The sequence below is a fragment of the Tetrao urogallus genome (assembly GCF_951394365.1).
Source record: "Tetrao urogallus genome assembly, chromosome: 2".
Lineage (NCBI taxonomy): Eukaryota > Metazoa > Chordata > Aves > Galliformes > Phasianidae > Tetrao > Tetrao urogallus.
Window position 1 is genome coordinate 94,735,752 of NC_136814.1, and position 12,042 is coordinate 94,747,793.

At 44.7% G+C, this 12,042-nt stretch overlaps 1 protein-coding gene across 6 annotated transcripts in view; it reads right to left on the minus strand.

Annotated features, from left to right (window-relative positions):
* KIDINS220 (kinase D interacting substrate 220) overlaps positions 1-4,480 on the minus strand; it is a gene marked incomplete at both ends in the record, with an annotated part of 53,718 nt that extends 49,238 nt beyond the window's left edge. For 4 of the 6 annotated variants that reach the window (XM_079550784.1, XM_079550782.1, XM_079550781.1 and 1 more), the window contains 4 exons: positions 742-840; positions 2,357-2,455; positions 3,310-3,408; positions 4,373-4,435. In XM_079550784.1, the coding sequence (XP_079406910.1) occupies positions 742-840; positions 2,357-2,455; positions 3,310-3,390 (279 nt within the window). Of the gene's footprint in view, positions 1-741; positions 841-2,356; positions 2,456-3,309; positions 3,409-4,372 lie in introns of all 6 variants that reach the window. The other 2 variants (XM_079550780.1, XM_079550779.1) reach the window with 1 other exon arrangement.
* Positions 4,481-12,042: the final 7,562 nt, after the last annotated feature.

Consider the following 12,042-nt stretch of genomic DNA (forward strand, 5'->3'; position numbering starts at 1 on the left):
CACGTTTGTAATGGAAGAGAAAAATCAAATCAGTTATGCTTTATTCCCTAAGTAATCAACACTGCAGATCAATCGTGCCATGCAGAAGCTCCATACTCAAAGAAGAATCAGAATGGGACAGGAAGTGGCTACTGGTTTTCCCTTTAGCAGTCATTACTGCATCAGCCACCAACTTGCTTATGTTGTCATTCAAATGTCAAGAAACCACCTGTCAAGATGCATGTATGTATATATACATATATACATATATATATATACATATATATATATATATATATATTTCTTTAATAAGAATGCTTATAAGTTGAAATAAATTTCAAAATCCTAACTACATAATTCTGTCTCACAATTATGGCACATCATTCTACAATCTAGTTCAATTGGTAACTTATGGAACAATTAAAACAAATTGTTTCTAACCTAACAGATTAGTTACTCCATTAATTTACACAGATGCAGAAAAATGACAATGGTTAGGCAAGCAAGATTACATACACTATTGATTTCCTCTATTATCTCCTCTCCTGCTGATCTGAACCTTACTAAGAGGTACTCATTTAATTACTTTAATTAAAAAAAACAGTGGCTGCCATACAAAATCAAAACAATTACTTCCATTAATAAAGTACAATGATTAATGTTATACTGTCGAAGATGCTAATCAAGGTAAGATTAGGATTCCAGATGTTAAACATCTTGCTGGGGAGCAGAAAATAGATGGTTCTTAAGGCAAACACTTACCATGCCAGTGATGTTTGGATTTGCTCCCTTCTCGAGCAGCAGCTTTGCTACTTCAGTACGGCCTTTATACGAAGCCCACATCAGAGCAGTCCATCCTCCCTGGCAAGCACAATTCAAGCAGACACCATCATTGAAAAATACTCTCTAGAAAGCTAATTGTAGACTGTTACTTAAATTGCCGTTCTTCTAGTCTGAAATGTAACAAGGACTGACTCCACAACCTTATAATCCTACATACATTACAAATGCATGTGTGCAAACACTGATTTCCCCGTCTGCAAAGCCTGGCAGAGTACTGCACCTCAAACATTCCTGATTTTCTGTGAACACATCACTCAAATTTCAATTGCATACAAACCAACGACTGGACAGATCAAAAAGAACAAATTACTTTAAAACAAAAGGCCAGAATTCAAATCAATCAACTTGAAGGACTTACTTTTGATTTGTGTAACAGACACCTGCATGTCCTACTCAAAGTAACTACGTAATGACTCCCTCCTTCCTGACAGATGCCATGTGTCCTTGTAAGGGAGCAGTTAAGAGCAATTAGCTTTAAACCATACAGATGTGGTCATTTCAGTTTGTAAACACGGAAACAAAGAGGTTTCATCATCTTAGGCATGTGTCAGGTCAGGTAACCAAAGCTAACTTTAAAGCAATGCCTCTGTTAATTACAAGCATAATTTTTATTACTCTCTAGTAGATATTTTCCAAGGTCAAGGTCCCTCTCGGACTGACACAGGCCTAGAAACACAGTGCTTGCCAAGCAGGAGTGACCACCATTGCAATATTCGGAAAAAGCAAGACGTGGCAGCATGCCTCACTCTTCAGAGTGAAATCGCAATTAAGGGAAGCACTTGAAGTCTCTTAGTGGTTTCCCAATTTAAGCAGAACAAAACTAGTTTTCTGAGGGGTATCCAGCTTTCACTTCTGTCAAGAGAGACATTTGTAGCTCTACAAACTAGCAACCAAGCACTCTAACCTTCTTCATTAAACATGCAAGCTATTTCTCCAATTCTTCAGGTGGACTGGACTTCACTTTTCCACATTAAAAATTCAGCAAAATAAATGAAATCAAGTGCCAGCATACTGAGGACAAGGACTGCTGGATGGGCCATCACAGCTGCACTGATTAAAAGCAGATACAAAGAGGCAGCCTCTGAAAAGGAATCACAGAATGGCCAGGGTTGAAAAGGACCACAATGATCATCCAGTTCCAACCCCCTGCTATGTGCAGGGTTGCCAGCCACCAGACCAGGCTGCCCAGAGCCTTGAATGCCTCCAGGGATGGGGCATCCGCAACCTCCTTGGGCAACCTGTTCCAGTGCATCACCACCCTCTGTGTGAAAAACTTCCTCCTAACATCTAATCTAAAGGAGTAACATTTTACAAAAATATTAACCAAGGAATGGTAAGAGAGACACACAAGAAAACCACTGTGATACTGTGATAACAGCATTTAAATATTTTCCATTATAGCAACATTGACACAGTACATAGTAGAAGAATAAGAGATCAATGCTTTTAATAAATTGAACATTTCTAACATCCTAAATTGTTCCTGTCACTAAAATACAAAAATCTTTCAGTCTCACAACAGGACAACACATACCAAATCCCTATGCTCCAAATTGACACCATAACTGAGAAGTTCTGCTATGATGGCTTCATGTCCTTCTTTAGCTGCTGAAATTAGAGCTGTCCAGTTATCCTAAAAAAGGAAAAATAACAAGCGATATTCAGTATTACAATACTGGCTTAATACTACAAGATTGTAACAACCACTGCATTGTTTTTCAAGTGTAAATTTGCATGACAGAAAACGCACAACTTCTTTAAAGTTATCTTTTAAAATAACACATAAAAACTTGTAAGTACCCTGACAGTTATACAACTGGAATTACAGACTGCAAATCATCTCCGCCCCTCTCCTATCAGCCTCCACTCCTCAGTTCACCACAGATTAATTTCTTAACACTTTTACAGGAGAAGCAAAACCTAAGAAGTGAATAATGCAAAGTCACTTAGAACTGCTGGCCAGGAGCAGACAGTGACTAGCAGCACAGAAAATGGGGTGGCCCGTTTCCACATACAATGAATGCCAGCACCCAAGGAGCTAACGTACAGGGGAGTCTCGACCAGTGCCCTGCCTCTTTTGTCTGTGATTTTGCTTCAGGGGGATCAGACTTCCTTCTGCTGCTACTTCAGGTGGCTGAAGGCCTTCTTTTCTACTTATCTCTGTTCTGGCTTTCATGTGCAATAATCCTTTAACCTAAATTCTCCCTCAGTATTTACTGAGAAACACAAAAACCAAACAAAAAACAAGCCTAACAAACCACATCACTAATGCCACAAGAAAAATCACTTGGATATCAACTCTGTTGATGCAGTATTGCTCTATTTCACCTGTCCTCTCATTTCAATGACAGCCAACACTATAATTGTAATTCCTTTTTACAGTACCATTTCCCTACCAAAAAAAAAAATATATATATATCAGCAGCAGCGTTCAGCATTCTTCTCCCTCTGTGGTTAGGTACTGCAACACACAGTGCTAATACTTACTGCATCCTCCAAGTTGCAATTAGCTCCTTTCTTGAGAAGCTCCTGGACAATTTCTAAATTGCCTTGCTCTGCAGCCAACATGAGTGGAGTCTGGCCATTCTGCAATTAAAACGACACGTAAAAAGCGATGCATTGAGAAGTGACACAAATTATGCATATATACTAAAAAATAAAAGGCCCCAAACTACTGAAGACTATAAAGTTCAGATCCCAGTTTCCAGCTGCCAATGAGAAGCAGTGGAAAGGCTTAATTCTCCAGAGCTCACCCTCAGGCAAGTCAATGCTACCAGGGAGGTCCTGGCACTGACAAGCCTTGCCTTGCCAGCAGTCTTTGTAGACATGCCCCCCTGGGGCTGGCAGGCATTCTGTTCTGTAGTTCTGTTCTTACCCAACTCCTGGGAGAGGGAAGAGAAGGTCTTGGCAAGTCCAAAACTAGAAACAGAATTGCGCTCAATGCTGTTGAATTCCAAAGAAGAGCTAACATTTAAACAAAACTCCTGATATTGATGCATATAAACAGTGTGTAGTTTCCCCAGTGCAAACCTTCCTCATGGGTTTGAAACTGATGCAAACCATACCTGTGTCCAGAAATTACCTTCTCCAATGCAAAGATATCAGAAGAAACATTTCTAAGCAACGAGTGGTTAAGCATTGGAATGCTGACTTGAGGGGACGCAGGACTTCCATCCTTAGCACTTCCAGATTTCTCTCTGCTAAGTCCCTGAGCACCTTGATCTAACCATGAAATGAGCTCAACCATGAGGTACACATAACTGCCTCTGTGAAATTAGAAACAATTCCCAGCTGCAGATAGCATCTCCATCCACAAACTAAGCACAGATCTGCATTTTTCAGCTCAGAAGAACACTGAGAAAACAATTACAACTAAGGATGCTGAAGAGCTCACAGACACTGAACTGTGCGCTCAGTCTGTACAAAGGTAAGCAAACAGCTGAAAATAAAGCTGATATTTTTATATTTACTAGCATGGTCTCACTGATTCTACTCATTACTTAATAAAAAAAGCTGCAGTATGAAACAACCTTTTCAAAATCCACCTTACCTCGTTTCTCTCATCTACGTCCCTGCATTTCTCCAGCAGTGCTTTCAGAGCAGGAACATTTCCTTCTTCTGCATAGGTCAGCAGACTCTGATTCATCAGACTTGCCATCTTCACACAGTATTTAGAATGCTTCTGTGACAAAGCTTATCTGTATTAAAAAAATAATAAGAAAGCATAAGTAAAGGCTATGAGTTAATTCTGACATTATAAAACAGAAATTGTACACGTCAATACATCAGTAGTCGTGTACAAAGCTCCATTAGTCTCTTAAATAAAATACTTTAGAGATCAAACACTGCATTATAATGAAAAGGCAACTGCATAATTTCTCTAGGTTTCAGCAACAAAAGTTTCTTTATTTTTTAGGTTCTGGCCAAATGGGAACTATGAATGCAACGCACAGCAGTCTTTCACACACATAAATGTTTCTGCATACATAACACTGTGGGAATACCTGTACGGCTACAGATACATGCAACATATACACTAGTTGTGTACAGTGCAACCCTTACGGAGATGAGCACAACAACGAGACCACTTAACATTATCAAACAGTGATAATAACCTCAATTACAGTCACACAGGACTTTGAAGAGCACCATTTATCAAGCAAGTTTTCAGCAACTTGATCCAGACATGCACGTTGTCATCTTCCTACTCAAACACGACACGGCTTCTGTCGACTGACACACAAGATGGGAGAGTGCTCTTGGTTAAGAGACAGCACTAAGGAACAGAAGACTTGCTGTGAAGCTACATAAACTGTAGGTACAGCAGAACAAAGGGAGAAGAGAGGAGAAGCAGGAATGTAAATCACACCCTTAAACCCAGGCTTCAAATCCAGGCTGCAATCTCAAGATCAAATTCCAAAGCAGATTTAGGCACCTGAGCTCTCCATGCTCCAGACTTCCACGCGCCAAGCAAAATACATGAACCAAACGACATGACTCAGATGCTATTTAAGACCCAAACCTCAAATCTGTTCCAAAGAAGCCCAGACTTGGCACACAACACCCAGTTTCCATAGGCGCTGCACAAACACACAGCCCCTCCCACAAGAAAAGTCAGAAACCAAAAGGCATGGTGTGCTCAGCACGTAGCTCAGTACCACGGAGCAGGGGGAGGTAAGCAGCAGCACAGCCTTGTGAGCATGCAATTGGTTTGGTTGTTCTGCTGTTTGAGTTGTGGGTTTTTGTTTTTGGTAGGAGGAAAAGCTAATTGAGAGGCTGCAAACTTAACAAAAGAAAAAAAACACCAAAGCACACCAAAAGTGGAAGACTGAAGGGAAGCAGAGTGATTACAGGGATTCAGTACCCGCACTTGAGTACTTACTGTCATTTTAGCTACAGAAATGCCACAGAAGCAGCCTCCCTCCCAACCCATCTGGACTTCCCAGCCCTGTGCCAATGGCGCAGAGCTTCTCAGGTAATCAAGATGCCACTCGATGTTCACATTCACATTCCCTCTATCCTTTGTACACATCCTGACAGAAGCCCACACAACCCAACTCGCCGCTCGCTCTCACTCCACTACCCATGAGCAGCACCCCAGCTCCTTCCTGCAGCCTCAGCTCTCACCCTACTTTCCACATACAGTAAACTGAGGATATGTTTAAAATCACATGCTAAACACAATAGCCACGTCTTACAGAGAATGCACAATGCATTTGCAAGCAAAGTTCAGCCAGTAAATTCTCAGCTGGCGTGAAAAGGAAAAAAAAGAACTCAGCAGTCCTTCCGCTTCAAAGCGGAGCTCTTTGCTTCATGTTCCTCACTGCTCTAATTCAAAAAGGCAAAGGCAGCCCTACTGCCTTACAGATAAGTTTCTGCTCCAGCAATGCTGCTGGAACTCCCAGTTATCACGGATGCACAGCTGCTGCCTCACCTCTGGCATGAGCCCTCAGGTGCAACCGAAACCTTTGGCTCACAGCACAACGCTCTAAAACACACACCTGGAGCTGCTTCTGCAAACCCTACGTTAATATTCCTTGTTTGTACATGAGAAAAGCCATTGGGGTGAGCCATCTCTATGGGTGACACTACCAGTCTTCGTTACGCCTCACTGTCACAAAGCACGCCCTTCTTAGAACAGGTAACGGTCCACTTTACAAATCAAGAACAATGAAATCCAACATAAACACCCTGGATTTCATACCCCATGCGTTTATATGGCACTTCTCAGGAAAGGCTTCTGGAGCTCCTAAGGATCAAAGCCACCACAGGCTCTAGGAAAGGACTGTGGAGAAGAACAGCAACATCCATTCTAAAAATATAACTGATTTTCATTTTTTACTTGCTTCAACAAACATGCCTGAAATCAGGCTGAAGTTTGTGTGTGGTATTTTAACTCACAGCAGTAACTCAGCGCAAGTGGAGCCCAATAAGCAAGGCCCACTTTACTATGTAATAAGATTAATTACTGTTACAGAAATTATGCAGACTGTAGGGGTGCTCAGCAGTAAGACGGGGTTTCTTCCAATGCTTTAGATTTCTTTTAAATTACCATAAATGCTTTGGATCAAGACTGTGGCCATGGCTAGAAAAATAAGGTCATTCTGTGTTGAAGCACAACACTTCTCCAAAAGCAAGGCTCCTGAAGCATGTGGTCATACAGCAAGAAATGCACAATGCCAACACAAACGTCAACAGCACTTCCTTTTCCAAAAGAGAGAATGAGAACTTAATCCCTGCCAATCCTCAAAGCACCCAATACATAGACAGTCATAAACATGCTTCATTTAAAGCATTTGTTTTGCTTTCAGACACAGAGCAAGTATTTTCACAATCCTGAGCTTCTATCATTTAAATCCAAGAACCTATGTGGAAACTGATACACTCTGATTTCCCCCACTAATGCCAGCCAGTTCTCAGCCAACAAACTTACTTATTCCCAATCCAACTTTCTGAGCTTGGAATGCTCACAATGCCCAGGGATGGCACAGCCCAGTGCTTTTGGACACAGAGAACAAACCAAGAGAGGACAAGATGTATTCAGAGCACAGAGGGTCAGGTGAAGGTAACGTTTGCACAGGGGTTAAGCCGTTTGGGTTTGGATTAACCACCTCTCCCCTCCTGCACTGAAGCACACATTATCACTGCTTTGGAAAGACTGCAAAAATTTGCTGATTTATAGAAACATCGTTACTCTCAACTGCATTATCAATCCTTCACGACACCTTATTACTTAACATACGTATTTAATAAACATCGGAATAGCTGACAAGCCAGACATAAAATGACATGAAGCGATTGATATCTTTAAGTACTCCTTCTATTGGGACTGCCAAGATTCCACTTAAATAACATTTCTGAAACAGCTGAAACGAGGTTCTAAAATACTAACTTCTAGCAGCCAGAGGAAGAAAGAAACCTGAAGAAAGCTTCTGTAAACAACCTGCACCCCCATCACTTCTCCAGCTCTAGAGAGTAGGAAATATGGGGAAGCTGCAAACAAGCAAACCATCCCAACTTACCCAACCAACACTCCAGGTGCCAAATACCGTAGGGATGAGACTCGTTACTGAAGACAATACAGAGTGAAGGTTAAATCCCAACGCTGGCAACGGGCTTTACACCTCAGCAGAGAAACTGCTCTGCCTCTAAGGCAGAATGAGAACGCGCTCGATGCACAGTGAGGTGTTCCAGAAAAAAAACAAACACACACACACAAAAACTTATCCTGTACAATAGAACGCGCTCGGCCCTCCAAACCACCGCTTCAGGGTTGCCATGCCCGACACGCTGGCCCCGGCAGGGCCCGGCCGGGAGCAGCGCGGCCGCTCAGGGAGGCAGCGGCGGCACGGATCGGCCCGCAGCGGGGCTGCCGCCTGTCAGCGGCGGAGGCCGCAGCTCGGAGGCGGCGGGCGCGCCGTGTTTTGACCAGACGCACGTTTCTCAATCACAGAGTTACTTTAAATAGCCGCTACTGCAGAACAAAGAATAAACATCCATTCCGTACGCAACACGAGCGTTTTCCCAAGCACCCGGAGCTGACGACAAAGCCTTCCTTTCGCGTTCCGTCTCCTCGCTCCCGGGAGGAGTCTAACGGCCACCCCCGAGCCCCGCACGCCGCCCGCTCCCGGCCCCGCAGCGCCGGCCCCGCCGTGCCCCGCGCCTTTGTTCGGCAGCCGGAGCCCTTCCGGCCTCTCCCGCCTCCCCCCAGCTTTGCTCCGCTCCGTCCCCGCCCCGCTCACCCCGAAGCCGGCGGGACGCGGCCGTGCGGGGGCTCCCCGACCCAGCGGGCCGTCACAGGACACCAGGGCTCCGAGCTCCGCTCATCTCCCCTCGCCCGCGGCGGCCATCTTGCCTCTCTCTGACCGCCTCCCTCTGCCTGGCGGTCACGTGAGGGGAGACGGCACCGCCCGCCGCCCTCAGACGAGCCGTGCCCTCCTCCGCGCCCCCAGGCAGCGGGGCTGGCCGTGCCGTGCCGTGCCGTGCCGTGCCGTGCCGTGCCCCGCCCTGCCCGGGGACGGGGAGGCGCCGCTAGCGGGCGCCGCTCACGCTGAACGGCCCCGCAGGGGCCGCGCGTTAATAAGCGTTAATAACCGGTTCTAAACGGATCGTCACGAAGCTCGGAAAAGCCTGCCCGGGAGCCCTGGCGGGCCTGAGTCACCCACCGCACGGCGCCCTGCCGCGGGGAGCGGCCCGGGATGAGCACTGCACCTCCGCGCTCAGCGCCGCAGCCTTCCCTTACAGCCGCTGTGCCCAGCCCGCCGCTGGGCCTCGGGGCTGCGGCTTCCCGCGATGCTTGCAGCGGGTCTCATCACCACGCTTCTGACGGCGCTTCAGTCCGTGCTTTCTGCGTACAACCTGTGTGGTGGCTGTCAAAAGCCGTCCCCAGGACTATCCAAATCCACAGACGTGTTTGGTTACAGGATTCGTTCAGTTCCGTATCGCAGTAATAACAGCTCCCTCGACAGGCACAGACGCGAGCTTAAACTTGGGGTGGCAAAAAAACAGAATCACAGAGCAGTTGGGTTGGAAGGAACCTCACAGCCCACCTGCCCGGCCCCTGCCACGGGCTGGCTGCCCCCCTCCACCTCGGGCTGCCCAGGGCCCACACGACCCAGCCTTGAGCAGCTCCAGCGATGGGGCACCCACAGCTCCAGCGAGGTCTCCCCAGAGCCCTCTGCATGCTGAATAAATCCAGCCGCCTCTGCCTTTCTTCATAGTACAGGTGCTCCACAGTGTGATCGTTTTTGTGGCCCTCTGAGCCTCTCTAAAAGCTCTGTGTCGTCCTTGTGCTGGGGTCCCAGACCCGGATGCAGTCATGTTTCTGAGGTTGCCGGTTCCCAAGGGTGAAAGTGTCAACTTCAATCTTCACCACACTGAGATCTTCCATTCCTCTGTAGAAACATAATTGCTAGCCTCCTGCAGAAACATGCACAGTGCCTCCCATATGTCCTAAATACCTTTAACCATAAAGTGACTGCAAGTTCCTCCTGTGACCTCTTAAAGAAGTTCAGTTATATTAAGAACTTCTTCATACCCAGATAGAATGAGTACCTTACATGCACAAAAATTGTTAATACAAGAAACAGTGAGGAAGCTCTGAAGATCAGAAGCTGTATCCGCTTAGGTCTGCACCAAAAGATACGCTTAGCTGAAAAACAGGGAGCAGTGAAAGGCCTAAAGCACATTCTCCTTTATACAGCAGATGTGAAAAGATCCCAAATCCCTGCAGTTACTGCTGAGCTAGAAAGCATTCACTGCACTGCTTAAATTCATGCCCAAGGAGTGGTCCTGATGTTTCAAGAAACTGAGCATCATGATATCTATGGACTTTCAAACAAAATACTGTTTTTCAGAGTATATTAATCTCACTTTATATCATCATAATCTAAATCCTTATTCTTTTACCATAGCTTTTCCACACATAAGGTATTAGCTATATTCTCACCCCATGACTACAAACAGAAACAGCAGCTCCTGCGTGCAAGGGCCCTCTGCGTCCTGGTGATGGGGAGGCAGGGAAGGCACTGCTGTCTGCACTTCACCTTCTCCCCCCTTCACTCGGCTCACCCAACTCCTGACATGCTCGTGCCTGCTGATCTCAGCAGAGGAACTGCAGAACTCTGTCTCATGCTCTTCCACTCACACCCTACCCTTACATGAGCAACATTTTCCCATTGGTGAATTCACACAGACGATGTAATATGGTTCTGTTACCATGAGAGGTTCAAGCTGCAATCTAGAAAAATCTTAATTTTACATGGAGTGCTCTGTTTCCCATTTGAATTTTTGTCTTTATGTTCTAAAACTCATCATATCACTAACAGTAAGAGTGGCCTCTGGGGCTTGGGATTTATGCCATTTGAACACCTCATTAAACAAACACCAAAACAAAACCCCAACAAAACCTATGGAGAAAGAGGGAGAAACATGAGAACTCACGACAGATGACTGGAAGGATTCATAATCCCCCCTCTGACAGACTGCTGCATTCTGCAGTAATGTCATTCATACCATCAAAACCTACTTGAAAAAAAAAGTAATTAAGTTCCTTTGCACACCTAGAAGGTATTGGTTTAAATATCTGACAGTATCTCAAACCAGTACCTAACATCAGTTCAATTAACAGCCCAGAAACAAATGAGACTCGGTGAAATAATTTGTTATAGATTTTTTCTGTGCTTTAATAATTAATAATCCTATTATTGTACTACTAATAATTACTATAATGCTTGAACTGTTTTATTTCCTTCTTCTAACTTCTTCAACTTAAATTGATCAAAAAACTTATTTTTGTCTTCTGACCAAAGCATTACGATGGGAAAAGGCTGTTATGAGGTGGACTCTCTGGGCAGAGATGCAGAGACTTAAAGCACAGACTGGGGGCACAGAAATAAGGTTTGCCATGAAGGCCAACATGTTTCAAACAAAGGGAAATCTGCCATGGAATTATTCCCCAATGAATTAAGTTATTAATTATCAAGCGAATAATTTAGGAATCCCATCGGGAACCTTCTGGGAAAACTGCTTTAAGTACAAGTCATAAGAGCCTGTTGTATATCTCACACTTGATTCATATTTGAAAGTGTTTCTTATGTCAGCAGAATAACAATAAAGATGCAGAGATTCTCTTTACTGCTGGTTACTGAGTTTGGAAAGATAACGAATAACCCACATGGAGACAATTATTTTGCTGCTAGACACAGCCATCCCAGGAAGAACTGCAAACCCCACTGAGGGTACACGTCTCCACTTCTAATTTAAGTTAGGGTAAAGATATCTTCCCCTAAAACTGCATTACACACTAAAACGTCCTGCTTTGTTATCAGGAAGCTACTTGGGCCAGTTTAAGGTTAACTGTTGGCATAGGACAATATCTGTGTCTCCAGGATGCTCTGAATCAGGACATTTTCTTCAGTATCTTAAGGCATGGAGTCACAGTTTTCCAATGTAAGAATAATTGGGTGTACCAGTAAATCTCAGCAGTTGTATTTTGTCTTCATCAGCTCAAATGTTTCTCACTAGATGCAGTCATAAACCTTTAGTTCATGGTGATGATTTTCATACTTGTGACCCACTCCATTGTGAACGCATAGCTGAGAAGGCAATTTCCATGGCAGTATCTCAGTTCTGGTTGGAATGACAAGTCACGGGAGCTTCTCCAGCTGTATCTGTAGTCTTGTGCTGAAGTGGCGAGTGCTTTTTATCCCCCACAATACA